The 19,140-nt window shown below is 38.6% G+C and overlaps 7 protein-coding genes across 8 annotated transcripts; all 7 read left to right on the top strand.

Moving 5' to 3' along the window:
- Nucleotides 1-95: 95 nt before the first annotated feature.
- On the top strand, nt 96-2,972 carry LSM04_008116 (uncharacterized protein; the record flags this gene model as incomplete). Its single annotated transcript, XM_067331539.1, has 2 exons — nt 96-2,531; nt 2,772-2,972. 2 exons carry the CDS (start codon nt 96-98, stop codon nt 2,970-2,972), a joined length of 2,637 nt encoding a protein of 878 aa, XP_067193173.1.
- A 1,427-nt stretch (nt 2,973-4,399) lies between these two features.
- Nucleotides 4,400-7,495, top strand: LSM04_002716 (Sec23/Sec24; the record flags this gene model as incomplete). Its single annotated transcript, XM_067331538.1, has 1 exon — nt 4,400-7,495. One exon carries the CDS (start codon nt 4,400-4,402, stop codon nt 7,493-7,495), a length of 3,096 nt encoding a protein of 1,031 aa, XP_067193048.1.
- A 1,634-nt stretch (nt 7,496-9,129) lies between these two features.
- Nucleotides 9,130-10,938, top strand: LSM04_004794 (uncharacterized protein; the record flags this gene model as incomplete). Its single annotated transcript, XM_067331537.1, has 1 exon — nt 9,130-10,938. One exon carries the CDS (start codon nt 9,130-9,132, stop codon nt 10,936-10,938), a length of 1,809 nt encoding a protein of 602 aa, XP_067193098.1.
- Nucleotides 10,939-11,134: 196 nt separating this feature from the next.
- Nucleotides 11,135-14,287, top strand: LSM04_004075 (uncharacterized protein; the record flags this gene model as incomplete). Of its 2 annotated transcripts, none has more annotated exons than XM_067331535.1 (1): nt 11,135-14,287. In XM_067331535.1, one exon carries the CDS (start codon nt 11,135-11,137, stop codon nt 14,285-14,287), a length of 3,153 nt encoding a protein of 1,050 aa, XP_067193073.1. The 2 variants fall into 2 exon arrangements, with proteins under 2 accessions (XP_067193073.1, XP_067193072.1); XM_067331534.1 differs by having other exon boundaries at nt 13,343-14,287.
- Nucleotides 14,288-15,155: 868 nt separating this feature from the next.
- On the top strand, nt 15,156-16,148 carry LSM04_006068 (Calcineurin-like phosphoesterase domain; the record flags this gene model as incomplete). Its single annotated transcript, XM_067331533.1, has 1 exon — nt 15,156-16,148. The coding sequence occupies one exon, from the start codon at nt 15,156-15,158 to the stop codon at nt 16,146-16,148; it is 993 nt and encodes a 330-aa protein (XP_067193134.1).
- A 1,169-nt stretch (nt 16,149-17,317) lies between these two features.
- On the top strand, nt 17,318-17,572 carry LSM04_006648 (DNA-directed RNA polymerase; the record flags this gene model as incomplete). Its single annotated transcript, XM_067331532.1, has 1 exon — nt 17,318-17,572. The coding sequence occupies one exon, from the start codon at nt 17,318-17,320 to the stop codon at nt 17,570-17,572; it is 255 nt and encodes an 84-aa protein (XP_067193151.1).
- Nucleotides 17,573-18,105: 533 nt separating this feature from the next.
- LSM04_009424 (Biogenesis of lysosome-related organelles complex 1 subunit 1) lies at nt 18,106-18,786 on the top strand (the record flags this gene model as incomplete). The annotated part of the gene is made up of 2 exons (XM_067331531.1): nt 18,106-18,473; nt 18,528-18,786. The coding sequence occupies 2 exons, from the start codon at nt 18,106-18,108 to the stop codon at nt 18,784-18,786; spliced, it is 627 nt and encodes a 208-aa protein (XP_067193216.1).
- Between the last annotated feature and the right edge of the window lie 354 nt (nt 18,787-19,140).

Raw genomic sequence — 19,140 nt, 5'->3', positions numbered from 1 at the left:
GAGAAAACACTGTTTTATTCTCCTATTTCCCCCATTTCCTAAACCATATATATATATATATATATATATATATATATATATATACTCAACAGATGATGGAGCAGAGAGCCCTTTCATCCAAAGCCCAAAATTCAAGAACAGAGGAGTTAACAGGCGCACGGCAGTATCCACAAGAAGTCTCAATCTTTGTTGTTGTCTCCTCTGTGGGAGTACGTGGATTGAAGGGCTCTGTGAGGAGTCTCCCTTTGGTTGTGGAACTCATCGTGTGTGGACGTTCCTACGTAACTGCTAAACTTATACCTCTTGAAGTAGCAGATAAGAAGGAGTCAGATCAAGGTGAAAATCAACAAAAACAACAAAAAGAAGCAAAAGAAAAAGAACAACAAACAAAATGTAGAACGGACCCTTCATGCAATTCTAAAGAACCTGTATTAGGACTTGAACCTCTTCGTATTATTCTTCCTCTCGATGGTACTTGGAGAAGTAGCATTCTACATCAAACAGCTGCAGGACCTCACTTTGTTAACGGAGGTGAGGCGGCGTGTCTCTCTCAGGGGGGAGTGTATGTTGCAATACGCACACTGGATGATGCGACACCGCTGGGAACCGCGGTATGTTATTACCCTGGCGACTGGTTTCCATTAAGTAAATGTGGAGGTGAGGTACAGGTGCAGTTTAAGGTCTGTTTTCAAAATGATAGTAGTATTAGGAACAGTAGAATTCAGGTTCCGCGAGGGGCGTTTAGAGAAGAGTTAATGCAAAATGGACCTCGAAATCCAACGATTTTAAGTCGAAAAAAACAGTCGAGTATGGAATCTTCATCAGAGCAAATGGAAGATTCTAATAAGTATCTTCGTTTTCGTGATATTTCTGGTGCAGTGCGTCAGGCGCGTTCTGAGGGTGCCACACCAAAAGGTTCTGTAAAGGCTCAAAGGGGAAGATTATCATCAACTTCTTTTCTTAATGAATGTGGTAGTGCGCATAGATACTCTTCTCCCGATACTTCATATGATTTTACTCGTCTCTCTGCAGTGAGTTCTAATGAGGGCTCCTTAATTCATGTGCAGATGCGGCCTAGAAGATCATCTACTAGTGATCAACAACAACAAAAACAACGACAACGATATCAATACCCTTATCATCATCCTGCTTTCCTTAATGAGAAGAAGTGTGATGCCTATAACGCACGAATGCGTGAGGGTCAACCACGCAGTCTTGTGTTTTCTAATATTCGTGTGGAGGGTTTTACACCTCTCTCATCTCTGGGCTGTTGGCGATTGGTCTTCTCCTGGCCTCATTCTAAACTAGCGCTTCGCAAGCGTATCGTATGGATTCCCTCCGACGTGGATCAAACCGGGACGACTGTTATACCAGACACCATCTCCATTGATCTCCCATTATTTGTACGAGGGGAATTGCAGACTTGTGTACACGCTATTTGGTCTGGCAATAGTGGAGAAAATACGAGAACACAGTTGGAGGTGCAAGTGGAGTTTGATCCTCTTGTGGTGTGTGTGCAGGAGAGTGGGGGATATTGGGCGGAGGAGCGGCACCACCGTTTGGATCTCGCCGATATCATCCCGCTGCCAACACCCGAACTGCGTGTGGGAGTTGTGGTGCAATTGCAGTTCTACGAGCCGCAGCGGGATGGACGGAATGGGCGGCCCACAAGTGCAGTTCCCCACCGCCGCTCTATTCCCATAACAGACACAGAGGATGAAATGGAGGATAGCAATAACAATAGTGATAGCAATAACAATAGTGATAGTGATATTGATGGGCAGGCAGAAGAGATGATGGTGGGAGAAGGGGAAGAAGTAGCAGCGGGAGTACACCCCGAAGAGACGGCGTTTTTCTGGGATGAGAAGTATAAGAATAGGAATAATGAGAATACAGGAGAAGGAGGAAGTAAGACTAATACTAATAACAGTACTACGACGAATAATAATAATGTGAAGAAGAGGAATAGTAAGGAAGTTTCTACTGTGGTTGATGCTGGGATAAGGGGGAATGGGTCCAAGAGCAGGAAAACGGGTAGTTTAGATACCAAAGATATAACACAAATGAATACATTCGTACGAAATACCCAACCGGAGTTGAAACAACCTCAACAACAACAACAACAACAACAACAACAACAACAACAACACGAATACTCGCGTGGGGTACTTTCACGTTCATTACGGCATCACTCTACTACTACTACTACCACTACTACTACTACTACTACTACTACTACTGCTACTACTGCTGGTCCAGATCTTCTTTCCCATTTACAGGATTATGTCCCCTGCTATACAGAGCAGCAGCGACGGGCTGTATTTAATGCCTATGCTTCGGCATCTCGTGGTTATATCACACGCGAACAACTCCTCCACTTTTGTAGAGCGCATGTTGCATTATTTAATAGTGAACACAGTGATGCAGGTATTCTGCGTAGACTACGGCCATATGTGCCTGGTTTAACTCGATATGCTTCCCGTCTCTTCAGTTCTCCATCACTGCAACCCCACGGAGGTAGTCTTCAAGATGTTGATGCATTATTAGATGATGGAAATAACAGTAATAATAATACTAGTAATAATAATAATAATAATAATAATAATAATAATAATAATAATAATAATAATAATAATAATAATAATAATAATAATAATAATAATAATAATAATAATAATAATAATAATAATAATAATAATAATAATAATAATAATAATAATAATAATAATAATAATTTTCACTTGTGTGGGCTATCCAAAGAAACGCCACAGTGGAGATCCCTCTCATGTTTTGGCCTCTCTTCAGAGGAAACTATGATGGCTGCAACGAATTTAAATAGTACACCAAGAACAAAAACAACAACAACAACGACAACACCAGCAGCAGTAATGAGAAGGTTCCCAGAGTGTGAATTGGGGGGAATTACTTATGATGTGTTTGAGATTATCGCACTCCGTCTTGCAAGTATGTAAACCCACAGGGTTAAATAATTGATGTGTCTTTTTTGTTTTTGTTTGCCTTTTCATGTAAATAAATAAACAAACACACACACACACAAACACATAGCCACACATGTGTAACAAAAAAACAAAAAAAAAAAAAACAAAAAAGAGCGACAACTCCGAAGAGGTAAGGTCAACAAAGATGACCACCTCTCTTTTTTCTTGTTCTTTTTTTCCTTTCCTTTGATTTTTTTTTATATTTATCTTTATTTTATTTCAATAGAATAGTCTGTAGGTGTGAAAAAAGAATTGAAGGAAAAAAAAGCTGCACTTTTCTTTTTTTTGGGAGGCGTATAAGTGAAGCTGGAATGTAAAAATGGAATTATCTCCTGTGTGGATTTTTTGGTTTTTTTTTTCTTTTTTTATATTGTTATTATTATTATAGCTGACGTTTTGGTACTGTTGACGATGAATGAATGAATGAACGTAGCGAAGTTTATCCTGATGAAGTGAAACGTCAACATCTACAGCTGTGATTGTTTCTCAGTAATAGGTTTTTTTTTCCCCTTGTTATCAACCCCCATGTCGAATTCTGTTTTTACTTTTTCTTTTCTATTTATTTTTGGTGGCTCCTATGTATCCATTTTTATAGCTTCACAAAGACAGATACTCCCATTCTTCTATTTGTCGTAGAGGCAGGTAGTTTAACTCACTGGGGTCAGATAAATAAATAAGTAAATAAATAAGTATATATATATATATATATATATATTTGTATATGTAATATCAGAGGATTTATCTTAACTCAGTATTTATCCCACATGCGTGTTTTTTTTTTTCTTTGTGCGTTTTAAGGAAGCAGCATGTTTTTCTTGTTTCTGCGTTTGCAGTGAACTTTACGTAGTTGAGGTACATGGAACAAGAAGAAATGGAAATGGAAAATCAGAGCAATCCGAGAAGAAAAAAAAGGTGGAGAGAGAGAGAGAGAGAGAAACGGAATATATATATATTACTTTCTGTTATAGATGTTTTTTTTGCTTTTATTATTATGATTATGATTATTGTTATTATTGGACTCTTTCATTTAATTTTCTCTCGTGTCGTTCTCCTCATTTTATCATCTATGAATAGTATTTTGCCTATTTAAGCTAGTGTGGGTCTCTGTACTAGTATTTCTCATACGGACAGTCAAAGGAGAAGAAAAAGGGAAAAAAGAAAGATAGGAAAGAGAGAAACACAAAGGAAATAAAGAAACAAACAAACAAGAATTGAAAGGAGAAGGCTATATATATATAAAGAATAAAAAAGAAAAGAAAGATCACGACGAGACGGAGTAACAAACTGTGCCTCTTTACAAGTTACTCTAATTCTTTTTTATTGTTTATTTTTATTTAATTGCTGGAGTTTCTCTCCTCCACAAATATTAACGCCTCTACACAGACAGACAAGAGTGAGATATGTACTATCCATATAGTGGTGACCAGCAGGCACAACCTCCAGTGCGACAACAACAACAACAACAACAACAACAACAACCACAACAACAACCACAAACACAACAATATTATCCACAACAATCACAACAACCATCACTGTATGAACAAGTGGCACCTCCTTCAACATCGTGGAATGAGTATGGAAATGCACAATATGGTTCTGGTATTCCTGCTAATACTAATACTAATACCAATACTACTAATACTACTACTACTACTGCTACTACTACTACTACTAATAATAATAATAATAATAATAATAATAATAATAATAATAATACGAGTACTATTAGATCAACAACAGCGGGTGTTTCTCAGCAGGGAACAGCAGGCATGTACCAAGATCCCTACGCCTCCGGTGCGGTGAATGGACTACATGATTATAATAGTAATAACTATTACCAAACCCCTAATCATCCACAACCACAACCACAACAATCATATCAACAATATCAGCAGCCACCACTTTCACAACATCAACAATTACAACCACCCATGCGAACCCAATCACAACCAGCAGCTGCAGTTCCTTCGTCAATGCCACAAGTGGGAGGACCTCCTTTAGTGGCATCTAATTTACCACCGCGTGGGACAACTATGCCTCCCACACAGCAGGTTCAACAGAATCGTCAAGTCCCTCCAGTTACTGGTGCTATTTCTGGTAATAGTACTGCTACGCAACGTGATCGATGTACTACACCAGTTGGAACGTATGCACGAATACCACCTAAACGTCAAGTTGATCTTAAAAGTGCACCAAATCCTCGTCGAGATATCTCGCAGAAACCAGAAGAGCATGAATATCATACCTCCTCAGGACAAATGCCAATGAGTGTATTTGATTTTATTGCTATTGATGATGGTAATGCGAGTGCTAAATTCTTCCGTCCAACTCTGTGTTCCATCCCGGCAGAGGAACGACTTGTAAAAGACAGTAAAGTTTCCTTTGGTGCGGTAATCGCCCCACTCTGTCGTCCATTACACCCACGTGAGGAAGTACCAATTGTGGGGGGACGTCCACCAGTGCGATGTCATCGCTGTCGTGGGTATATCTCCGCTCATGCACGTTTTACAGATATGGGACGTTTCTGGGTTTGTCCACTCTGTTCCATGTCTAATGAAGTAGATGAGGGATATTTTTGTAATTTGGATGCACTTAATTATCGTTTGGATCGGGCAGAAAAACCGGAATTGTCTCGTGGAAGTGTGGAATATGATGTCGGTCCATATGATGAGTATGCACTTCGGGATGAAAAGGAAAATGCTATTCCCATGAGACCATTACATTATTTATTCTTAATAGATATTTCTCAAAAGGCGGCTACAGCCTTCCTTTCAGATTATGTGGATGCCTTATTAAAGTCTTTGCATGAAATGGCACAAATTTATCCACAGTGTCGTGTGGCTTTTATTACATATGCCTCAACCTTACATTTCTATAATCTTCGTCACCCTCGTATCCCACAATTAATTGTCGCCGATGTAGATAATCCATTTGTTCCACTACCCTTTACAAGTCTATGTTGGTTAACACTTGGTACCGATTTGGATCTCGTGGATGCGTTTTTAATGCGAGTACCAGAATACGCAGATGATCTGCGGGAAACAGATAGTGCGTTAGGGGCTGCTGTACAAGTAGCGATGTTAGTACTAGCAGGACAACATGGTGGTCGGGTTATTGTGAGTGCACATAAAGCACCTCAATGTGGAATTGGGGCATTAAAATTACGAGAACAACATACATTGTATGGAACCGATAAAGAAAAGGAAATACTTCGTCCTATGGAGGGATTTTGGAAATCAACAGCTACAACATGCGCTAAACAACAAATTTCCTTTGATCTTCACATGTTTGCAGATCAGTATTGCGAATTAGTTACACTTTCACAACCTTGTCATCTTTCAAACGGTCGTGTACATCTTTTTCCTAATTATGATCGAGAAACAGATGCTACTAAAGTACAAGCTGTACTTGATCAAACATTATTAGAAGAAGCTGGTTATGCAGGTATATTACGTGTTCGATGTAGTACTGGATTACGCGTTCAAGCTTATCATGGTCATTTTCTCTCACAAGATCCACATGATATGGATCTTGCCCATGTACAGGGATCTTCCACTTTTTATGTGGAGTTTGCTCATGAAGGAAAATTAGAGAAAAATTCTCATGCATTCTTTCAAATAGCATTACTTTATACTACACGTGGGGGTAATAGACGCGTTCGGGTACACTCTGTTCGTATGCCTGTAGTAACAACACTTTTAGCTGTATTTGACGCAGATCTTGAAGCGACGCTTGTAGGATATATTCATGAGGCAGTAGGAAATGCCGTGAATAAGGGATTACAGTATGCACGTACTGCGGCACAGGAACGAGTACTAAAAATGCTTATTGCCTATCGTCGTGTATGTACATCTAACAGTACTACTTCCTTATTAATGCCATCACGTTTACGACTTCTTCCACTTTATGTACTTTCACTATTAAAAGCAGATGCGTTTGTAGAAGGAACCACTGTCCGCATTGATGACCGTGTACAAAAGTTATTTCATCTCATGACGATACCCATGCATCAATGTTTGATGTATTTATACCCCAGACTCTACGCCGTACATCTCCTGCCATCAGATGCCAATAGTGGTACAATAGATCCATCAACAGGACGTTGTGTGATGCCAGGATGGCGTCAGTTATTCTATGACAGTATTACTAGTGATGGGGTCTATGTATTATGTGATGAACAGGCAAGATTGGTGTATCTCTGGGTTGGTTCTCTTGTTTCCCCACAAATATCAAAAGAACTGTTTGGCACAGAGAATGCGGTAGAAGTTGGGCGAACGGTATTTTTTGATAGTTTTGGTGAGAAACTCCGTAATGTGTTGTGGGCGTGTCTCTTGCGTGATGATGGGATGCGGCGGCTTGTCATTTTGCATGAAAAGGACCGTGCGGAAGATGCATTCTTTAGACAACTAAAGGAAGAGAATGAGGGAGGAGTTATGGGATATGATCAGTTCCTCGTGCGATTACACAAGGATGTGAATAAGGCAATCGCATAAAGTAGTGGAACAAGAAAGGGAAAGAGAGAGGGAGAGAGAAGGTGTGTTTCTATCTTTCTATCTGTCTTGTGTGTTTGTGTGTGTGTTTCTTTTTCGTTTTTGTTGTTATCGTGTGATGTGCTTACGTAGAGTGAATTGAAATTGAAATTAAATGCTGTCTGTTGGTGGGGGTTTGCTCGAAATTTCTTATTCTTTCTCGTTTGCGTGGAGAAGAATACCGAGAAATACACGAATTTCTCTTCTTATCATTATTTATTTATTTGATGTGCAAGTGTGTATTTCTGGTGATTCAATGGATAGAAATAACTCTCTCTCTCTCTCTCTCTATATATATATATATATATATATATGCGCCTCGCAGTAAAAACAGCAACAGCAATAATAATTCGGGGAAATGAGTGGAACAGTGAAATGTTTGTGATCTTTTGAGGTGTAAAGGAATTTATGAGAGAGAAACATACACAAATCGATAGCTAGATAGAAAGAAAGATGGAGGAAAAAGTGGGTGGATAGAAGATTATAGATAGGAGAAGAAAAGAAATATAAGGCAAATGTATTGGGCTATTTTCTTCTGTAATTTGATCCTACAGTAGTTATTTCCATGTTTTTTTCTTAATTCTCTATTCGATTTCTCTCTCTATCACTATTTATATATTTGTATGCTTGTTTTTCGGATAGAGAGAGAGAAAGAGAGAGAGATGTCTGTGTATCTCTCTTTCCACTAATATTACTAATATTATTATTGTCATTGTTGTTGCTATTATTATTATTATTATTATTATTATTATTATTATTATTATTGGCGTTGTGTTTCTATGGTTCGATCAAAGTCTTGTCTGTTCTTTTCATTCAAGAAAAGAAAAAAAAAGGGGAAATAGAAATTGATTTGAATGATCAGGAGGGCGCTAAGAACAAGAGCCACGACAGGAGCACGAACACTGCACGCGTAAGGAATGAAGAGACATAAATAGAAGAAAAAAGAGAGAATTTACAAGCATTACAGGAAGATAAGAAAGAAAGGTGGAATGAACGTTTGTTCTAATTTTCATCCAAACCTCTTTGTTTTTAATTGTTTTATTTATTTATTCCTTATTTAACGAGATTTGTTGAGAGTGAGTGTGTATGTGTGTGTGGTGGATTTCTGTGTGCTCTGTATCTGTGTTTATTTTATTTGCACCATGTGTGTACTACTATAGTACCACTATAGTATTAATAGTATTACTATTGCTACTATTACTAATACTATTAATATTTTTATTACTATGATCTTAGTTCTTTATCGTAAAAAGTATGAATTTCTCTTTTTTTTCTTCTTATTTCTCTCTATTTTTTTCCCTCTAATTCTTTGCTTATAAGGTGGAACCCTCTTCTTGTGGGTGACTGTTTTTTTTTTTTCTTGGCATAATCTGTATGACACCTTAACATAGTAGCTGAGACTTGTTGGTGGTGTGTTTATTAGTATAATACTATATATATATATATATATATATATATATATATATATAGTATACGTACCTGTAAAGTATTATTAGTTTTATTGACAAGGTTAGAGTTCTGTTATTATTTATTTATCCCCACTATAATATATATATATATATATATATATATATATATATATATATATATACAACCCCATGGATACCCGCTTCCACTGTGTGTACCTCCTCACCAGTCTGGACCCGCACTGCCTCGGCGAGTACTACGTCGGCTACACCGTCCACCCCATTCGACGGCTGCGGCAACACAACGGCGAACTCGTCAACGGCGCCTGGCGCACAAAACGCCGTGGCCGGCCGTGGCTGCTGCTCTGCTGCGTCTCCGGCTTCGGCGAGGACCGCGTCGCACTGAAGTTCGAGTGGTGTTGGCAGCACCCACACAAATCCTCGCGGCTGCGGCTGCAGGTCCCACTATTGCGATGCGTGCAGCAGCGGTTGGTGTATGCCGTGGGCGTATTGCACTTACTGCTGCGGGCCGATCTCTTTGCACGGCTGCCACTCACACTCCATCTGTTTGAGCCAACGCGGTTTGCGGAGATTGCGGCGGAGTTGCACCAACGTGTACCGGCGGTGTTGCCCTTAACGAATACGGCACTTCTGCGTATTGAGGAAATCACAAAGGAGCGGTTTCAAAGTAAATATTTAGATGAGACAGAGACTGGGGAGGTGGTGATGGGAGGACGTGCGTACTTTATGACAGCCCCTCTTAATAATAATAATAATAATAATAATAATAATAATAATGATAATAATAATAATAATAATAATAATAATAATAATAATAATAATATATCTGGACGAGCCAGACAAAGTTATCGATATTTGTGTGAAGAAGATATTCTACGACAACACGCCAGAGAAAAGGAATTACTAGAGGCGGGGCACTATCCCTGTTCTTTATGTACATTACCATTACGAGCCCCATACTTTGTTCGCTGCGCCCGCACTCCATTTTGTGGATTACGATCACATCTCACTTGTCTGGCCATGTGGTTTACACACAACAGCATGCAACAACAAGGACGTTCCTTAATAACAACAACAACAATAATGGAAAATGGAGATAACCTATTAAATAATAATAATAATAATAATAATAATAATAATAATAATAATAATAATAATAATAATAATAATAATAATAATAATAATAATAATAATAATAATAATAATAATAATAATAATAATAATAATAATAATAATGGATATGAGGACTCCAGCAATCGTCATGTCTTACCCCATATCTCTGGTTGTACGACTGCTGTTAATCCAGGGAGTTTAACGGCTTCACAGGATCCATCTACATCCATAAACACATCTACACACACATCCACATCTACATTAACACTCTTGCCACGTCAACCCTCTCCATGTCCATTGTGTGATGAACCTCTACAGTGGGCTGCATTAGTGCATGACTTGAAACGACGTGTCGTATTAGAAAAGCGATGTGCAGAACGTGAACGAAGGGAGAAGATGCAGGCAGCGTTGGCAGAACGACTACAACGTATTCAGAATAATGATAACCAGAATAATAATAATAATAATAATAATAATAATAATAATAATAATAATAATAATAATAATAATAATAATAATAATAATAATAATAATAATAATAAGAGGAATAGAAATAAGAACAGTAATAACAGTAATATGATGAATACTAGCATACAGGGACGACAAGAAGAGTTTGGAATGGCGGAGTCTCAACGAGGTCAAAAAAGACAACGAGGAGAGAACGCTTATAATACATATAATAATGATGATATTGACATTTCATGCGGTGATTTGGGTGGAGGGACGTCGCTTTTAAGTTCTACAGTACTCGGGGGAGAGGGAAATGTGGGAGTGAGTGGAATGAATATCAGTAACAGCATTGCGGATATATGTGATAGTGTACTACAGCTGACAGAGTTTGATGCAGACGAATGGTTGAATCTTTGAAGTACAGTTCAACAACAACAACAAAGAAGAAAAGAAAACACTTATAAGAAGATAGAGGGATACACAGAATAGAGTATCTTTGTGTACAATATATCATTGTTACTATTATTCTATATTATTCTTCATTTTCATTTTTGCTTTTCTTTTTTTTCTTTTTATGACCCACTCTACACAGCGGACACTATTCATGGAGTCCATGTCTATCACAGACGATGAAGTTGAGCATTACTCACACAATGAAGAAAATGCCTCATATAATGAGAACTCCCACGACTGGAATGATAAGAAAGTCAATCAAGGGAAGGGTATCGCCGTTGTACAAAGTCGACGTGGTCGATGGGTGATTAAACTCGCTGTCGCACTATTTCTCATGCGGCAGGGAATTACAGTTGTTTCAGAGTTGGGACAACTCCATAGTGAGTTCTGGCGGCATGATTCGTTGGGCATCGAATCAACTCTACGCGGTTATGTTAATGCAGGCACTGATCTATTTATCGCAGAGAGTGTGTGGAAGCAGAAACTCGGGTGTATGTGGCTAAAAGAGGGATTTGAGGCATGTGAGAAGGAGTTGGAGCCGTATTTTATAAAAAAGTTTGCGAAACATCGTTTATTTGGGGAAAGAGAGAAAAATAATAGGAATACGAATGAGACGTCGTCATTGGTTGGAAACATGGTGAATAGTAATAGTAATAGTGACAATAATAATAATAATAATAATAATAATAATAATAATAATAATATTGATGGGTGTGTCTCACAAGCGACCATGGCCGTTGTCAAGATGGAACACGTACAAAAAATTGTGAAACTCTACAAAACTGCACTGCAATATTTGCGATCGGTTGAGTTTGTGGAGAATGAAAAGGAACAGGGTTGGGTTCCCGCTGCAGAACTCTTTACATATTTGCAGAAGAACCATTGTCTTCCTATAAAGGAAAATGATACGAATATCACCAATAGCATTAACAGTGATAATAATAATAATAATAATAATAATAATAATAATAATAATAATAATAATAATAATAATAATAATAATAATAATATTGTTACGAGTAGAAATGAATTAGGAGTACAACTGCCCACAACACCAGAGAAGTTGCTCTCATTGCTCCAATGTCTTGATATCTTGGGACGTTTACAATTTTGCTTAAATAGTCACAACACGGAAGTGACAAGAGCGACAGGTACAGAAAGAACAGAAAAAACACGAGAGTACTGTACCCGCGCTACGTGGGCATATAAGGATAATACTATTGATGCAGCGGTGATTGCCAGTCACCCTAAATTGTCTTTGCCTCGAGCATTACAGCAATTTTCTCCTTCTGTAGCTCTGTATGATTTTGTAGAGAATGTGCATCACTGGAGGCAAGAGATTAAGATATTCGGAGGACGTGTGATTCCACTCTTTAGACCCTTCTTACTTATTGTTCCTGGTGATTCTTTGCATCAGTACACCATCAACAACGATAGTAATAATAATAATAATAATAATAATAATAATAGTAATAATAATAATAATAATAATAGTAATAATAATACCATCGAAGTGTCTGCTTTTGTGGCGAGTAAAATGACACACAAATCTGCTTTTATTCGTATCTCACAAACATTTATACAACTTCACCAGACTCATCATGTACGTGTGATTCAATCTCTATTTACTTCCAATACAAGAGAGAATTCACCCACACCATCATTGGCTGCGGTAATGCTATTGCCAATAGATCAAGTAGATGCTGCTGCTATTACTACACATGAAGGGTCTGATGTATATAGTATTAAGGCATCACTACTGTACGCTACTGGTGGTGATTCTAATATTGCCATTGAAGCACTGTGTCCTACATTGGAAAATACGTGTGGCACAGAGAACAATGCTGATAAATTCCCCTCTCATCTCACAAAAAAGATACTTTACCTAGAAGAATTACCTGTCGTAGAAGGTATCAATAAGTTAATGACCTTAAAAGGTGGTCTATGGTTCAATATTGCAGTAGCACGCAAATGTTTACGTTTGATTGCACATGAGAGTAAACTTTCTCAAGATATTTTAGAGTCTCTTCCTCTTGGTGTTCTTTGCAGTAGGTGGTTATTAACAAATACCAAACTGTTTTTGCATGATAACTGTCATCCTATGATTGCATCTGTTATTCGTAATAATGAATTTAATACATTATCTCTTATTTTACCGTGGAATGAACCGGATAGTGAAAAATTGCTCAGTGGTCGTCGTGTGGAAACACGTCATCTTAATAATGAATTGGAGGCGGGTGAATATTTTCCACTGCGTGTCTTATCCAAATATCAGAAATGCACTATAACGATGTACTATGGGAAAAATGTAAACCGTAATCAAATTATCACAACACCATTACTCGTTCTTAACCGTCTAGAGCACCGTATGGCTAGTCTGCAGACGGTATCGAATGAGAAAGAGACAAGAAAGACTCATCGTGCAGTGTTGGTATTCCCTTTAAATGCAAATAACAGGGATTATGATGATAAGGAAAAAAAAATCTTGAATGAATGTAGCCGAACCACTGAAATTGATTGTAGTAAGGCAATGATGGACTATATAGCTATTGAAATTGATAAAGAGGAGCCGCAACAGTGGTTATGTAATGCTAATAATAACAATGATAGTGATAATAATAATAATAATAATAATAATAATAATAATAATAATAATAATAGTGATAGTGAAGATAATACGCTGTATTCGGCGGAGGTACTCGTGGATGAATGGGTACTTATCGCAGCTTCGCCCATTACTGAATTTATCGAAAGTGAATTCCTTCTGCCAGTGGAACAAAGTCTACGTACACCACACATGGATGACGTTCCATTTGCGCAGTTCTCTGAAGAAACACAAACTTCATTACTTCAAAGTCTCCGAGAACAACTGTTAATAGCCGTTACACCGGGAAAGAATGAAGCATTGGAGTATCTTGGTGATGCCATGTTAGATTTTCTTATTGTACAAGAAGAACTGAATGAATGGAAAAGTGGAACTCTCGTTAGTGGTACTTCAAACAAAAAACTTGCTTCTTTTTTGCCTGATGCAGTGTCTCAACATTTATCGCTTATGTTTGGTATTAGTAACGAGAAGCGTAAGGCAGATGTTGTGGAAGCACTCATTGGAGCCGTTGTACAGGCACTTTGGGTAATTCCTCGTCAGGGTGAGAATATTAGTACTATTATTAGTAGTAGTAGTGTTACTAATAATACTACTGGTATTGATAATAGTAATAATAGCAACACCTCGGAGTTAGGGTATAAACTTCTCCCCTTTAGATCCGTGATACAAGCTGCGCGGGCCATGATGGCGGTAATGAAAATAAAGTAAGCCCTTAGTATACTTTTTTTTTTGCCACATTCGGGCTTTGTTTTGTTTTACAATCGCCTCCCCTCTCTTTCTAAGTTTGGAGGACCAACGGCATAGGGCGAAAGGGTAAAAAGAAAGAAAAACAAAGGAGAAAAATGAAGTGTTTGTGTGCGTGTGTATGTCCCTAAAAGGAGGAAAAAGAAAACGTCTAACTTGAGTCTTTTTTTTCCCTTAATTTCTCTGTATATGGGATATCTATCAGCTACAATGAGAGATCTTTCTTGCTTTCTTTATTTCTTTATTATTATTATTATTATTATTATTATTATTATTATTATTATTATTATTTTTTTTTTTTTTTTTTTTTTTTTTGCTTTGGCGAACATATTACTTTTTACTTCTCGTTCGTTTATGTGTTCTTGCTGAATGCTTAAGAAATTCTTTTTCATTTGGGTGAAACATTGAGTTAAATTTTATTCAACTATCTACAGCTGTATATATATTTTTGTTTTGTTCCGTTTTGTTTGGGTGGTCATCTCCAATTGGTTAACTTTTCGCTCACTTTATTTGATATTGCCTTTCTCTTTTATACATTTCATTTGTTTATTCACGAGGCTAGGCTGCCATAGCAGAGGTTCATTGAACAAGTTCAAGATAGAGAGGAACAAAAAAAAAATAAGAAAGAAGAGTGAAGAGGAAGAACAAAGAAAAGAGTAAGAAAAAAAAAATAGATAGAGAAGATATTGTGAGTGGGCTTATACACAGAGAGAGAGAGAGTGGTATATACATATATACAACAGATACACGCAAAAACAAAAAAAAAGACAAAAAAAAAAAGAAACCCCGTGGGGAGTGAGTGAGTGAAAATATAAAAAAAACATTACTAGCCATGCCATCACTTCAGGGTACATCCTCTGCGTCTGCTGCTGCTATCAACGCTGCTGCTGCCGCCTCCATGGCAGAACCCGACGGTTTTAACGTGGATGAGATGATTCAATATGTACTGCAGGGTAAACCGCTAAGTGAACCACAAGTGGCGCAGCTCTGTCAAAAGGGTAAGGAGGTGTTGGAAAAGGAAGGAAATGTACACACCGTACGAGCCCCAGTGACGGTATGTGGTGATATCCACGGTCAGTTCCATGATTTATTAGAACTGCTAAAGATTGGTGGTCTGCCGCCCGACACAAACTATCTCTTTATGGGCGATTACGTGGATCGTGGGTACTACAGTGTGGAGACGGTGACGCTGCTGCTGTTGTTTAAAATCCGCTACCCCGAGCGTGTGCAGATCCTCCGCGGCAATCACGAATCCCGCCAAATCACGCAAGTCTACGGTTTCTACGACGAGTGTGTCCGCAAGTACGGCGGGGCGCATGTCTGGAAGTTGCTGACGGATCTCTTCGACTATCTCCCCCTCGCGGCGGTGGTGGAGGGGGCGGTGTTTTGCCTGCACGGCGGCCTCTCGCCGACCCTCGACAGCCTCGCCCACATCCGCAGTCTCGAGCGGGCGCAGGAGGTCCCCCACGAGGGGCCGATGTGCGATCTGCTCTGGTCCGACCCGGAGGACAGGGACGGCTGGGGGATCTCCCCGCGGGGGGCGGGATTCACGTTCGGCGCCGATATCACGGAGCAGTTCTGTCATAATAACGGACTCGCCACCATCGCACGGGCCCATCAACTCGTCACGGAAGGGTACAGTTGGACACATAATGATAAACTCGTCACGATATTTAGCGCACCCAACTACTGCTACCGGTGTGGAAACCTCGCGGGTCTACTGGAGTTAGATGAGCATATGAATAAGTGCTTCTTTCAGTTTGATCCCGCCCCAAGGCGGGGAGAGGCACAAGTGTCTAGGAAAACACCGGATTACTTTCTTTGAGAAAAAGAGGAAGGGAGAAAGAAACAAAGAAAGAAGAGAGAAAAACACCCGAGAGAAAAACAATATATATATGTAGCTGGGAAATATGGCGATTACTATCCGATATATACAGGCACATGCATACATTACATAAACATACACACATAATTATATGCATGCATATATGCAAATGAACGTATGTATGTATGTTTATGTAATGTATGTGTGTATATTTTGCCATCGGAGAGCTAGAGAAAGAGTGATAGAGGAAAGAAGGGGGAGAGTTACACCACGAAGCTAACACACGCACAAAGAAAAAACAAAAAAAAATAAAAAAGAAGATGATTAGAAACAAAGGAGGAGGAAAAATGCAAAAAACAAGATGTCTTGTAGAATTGCTGTGACTATAAGAAGGAATAAAAAAAAACAATAGAAACCAAGAAAAAGGTCATGTGTTCTAAGTAAGAAAATAATTGAGTACGTGTCTTTGTTGTCTTTTTCTTTTTTATTATTATTCTAAATTACTTGCGCTGATGCCGTCCCAAAGAGAGATAGATAGATAGATAGAAGAAGAGAAAGTGGTGGATAAAAAAAAAAAAACGTGAGCGGCTTATGAGAAGACGAAAAAAATTTGAGAGAAACAGTATACTATTGCTTCTGTAGAGGTGATGATGACATCGGTTTTCGGTGCTTTTTTTGATGATGATGGGTTGTTATTAGTTTTTTTTACTTTACTTTTCCTTGGAACCATTCTCAAACTTTTTTTTCCTTTTTGTTTCTTGTGTTCGTGAAGATTGGTGTTTAGGGGTAATTCTCCCTTTTTGTTTTCCTTGTTTTTCTTCTTTTATTCCTCACTGCACGAAATATATATATTATTTGGATGTGTCTGCTTGTGTCGATCGAATGTGATTCCCCTTCTCTACCCATACCCCCCGTATTTGCCTGACTCTGTCTCTCTACTCTTGTGTAATAATATTAGTATATTATTACATTTTTCGATTGTAAGCGAAAGATATATCTTCAATACTTACCTTTTTTATTTCTCTTTATTTCTTCTTTTTCTTCTTCCGTTTTCCCCAGTTTTATTTCTCCTTTTCCTTCGTCTCTCTCTCTTTCTTTCTTTCTTTCTTAGGATCATCTCTGCCGCTGCAGGAGGGAGGGGGTTGTATTCACACACATACACATACATAATGTTGATTCCTGTTCGCTGCTACTCCTGCGGGAAAGTTATTGGCCATCTTTATGAGACTTATCAACAGTTATTGAGTGAAGACTACACGGAAGCCGAGGCATTAAACGCTCTCCACCTCGATCGTATGTGTTGTCGTCGTATGATTCTCGCCCACATTGATCTCGTTGATGATCTCCTCCCGTACAGTGTGCCCGTTGTGGGAACGATGCCGTTAGCGAATCCTATGCAAACACCAGTGCCACACCGCAGGTAAAAGCAGAAAAGAAGAAAAACAAAAAAAGAAAAGAGAGTGGTTTTTGGAGGGGTGGAAGCCACTAGAGAAGAGAGAAATGGAACAGGAACAAGAAAGAAAAAGCAAACAGAGAGGGATAGAGCGAGAGAGAAGTGCCACGCAACGTGCAGTGTTAATAATGGACAGCAAAGTTTTAAGAGGCTGAAAGCTTCGAAAGCAAAGTTAAAAAAAAAAGAAACATATACTCTCAGGAGAATTCTACAAACAGGAAAAAAGAGGGAGCACAATTTCCGGATCCTTAGATATATATATATATATATCTAAGGATCCGATAATTTGGAGTACTTGTTACTGCTGCTTCTGCATTCATAGAAGTGTAACCCTTTTTTGTCGTTTCCACCCCCCTTTTCCGTTTTCTTTTTCTTTCTGTTCTTATTGATTAATAATAATAATAATAATAATAATAATAATAATAATAATAATAATAATAATAATAATAATAATAATAATAAAATGATGTGCAACAGTATTGTAAACAATTGTCTGCAGATACAATGTCCGCAGAGAAAGCATCTGAAGAGACAAATACATTAACCCCGAAGGCACAAGATGAGGAGGGGACCCACATCCCACAATCTGAGAATCAAACGCAGTTGTCTCACACAACGAAAGTATCGCATGCCACACCGTTAGTAAACACAAACACCATGAATGAGGCCAGTGATACCCACAAGACTGAGGAACTTACTAACTTGATACCCCAAGCATGCCTTTCATTCTTCTCTTCACCTCAACTAACAACAACAACAACAACATCGGAATCCCCATCATTATCATCCCTATCCACATCATCGCAGTTAACAGATCTCCTGCAGGCACACAAACAACGTCAGTCGGAGTTACACGCCGCCGGCCAACAGGCGTAGGACGATGTGCGGCGCCACACGCAGTCCGCCTGTGATATTATTGCGGCGAGTGCCAACGCGGAGGTGGCGGCGGCGTTTCAGCGCGAAAAACAAATTGAGACGGAACTAAAAGAGGTCGCCGCACGATCGGCTCAGTTGCAGAAACATATGGCAGCGTGGGCCGGGTTGTTTGCAAAACTTAATGTGGAACTGAAAGAGATGGGAGATGTGGCAAATTGGGCGAGGCGTACAGAGGAAGATCTCGCAGCCACAGTGCACGTACTGGAGGAACTCTCAGAACGGAAACGACGTGCATTGGGAATGCAGTGAAACTGTAGCAAAAGTACTGTAGCGCGTAAATATATATATATCTTCTTGCGAGGGAAGAGTTTGTTTTTGATTGTTTTTTGTTGCATTTTCTCTATTCTCATTTTGTTCATGGATATATATATATATAATCGTCTAAAAACAGTTACCTAAGCAATGGGCAAACATATTATCTCTTTCTTTTTTCTCTTTGGTGCTTCCTCTCTTATTCCTTATACCATTCTTACACGAGGTTGGAGTGTATCTTGCCTTTTCAAGAGATTGTAAACGAAAAAATTAATCTCCCAGGTAAAAAAAAAAAGAGAAAGAAGGACATATTTTGGACCAGATCAAGGGTTATTTTTTTCTCATTCTCTT

Source organism: Trypanosoma melophagium (genome assembly GCF_022059095.1).
Source record: "Trypanosoma melophagium isolate St. Kilda chromosome Unknown ctg18segment0, whole genome shotgun sequence".
NCBI lineage: Eukaryota > Euglenozoa > Kinetoplastea > Trypanosomatida > Trypanosomatidae > Trypanosoma > Trypanosoma melophagium.
This window is presented reverse-complemented; position numbering and strand designations above follow the sequence as displayed.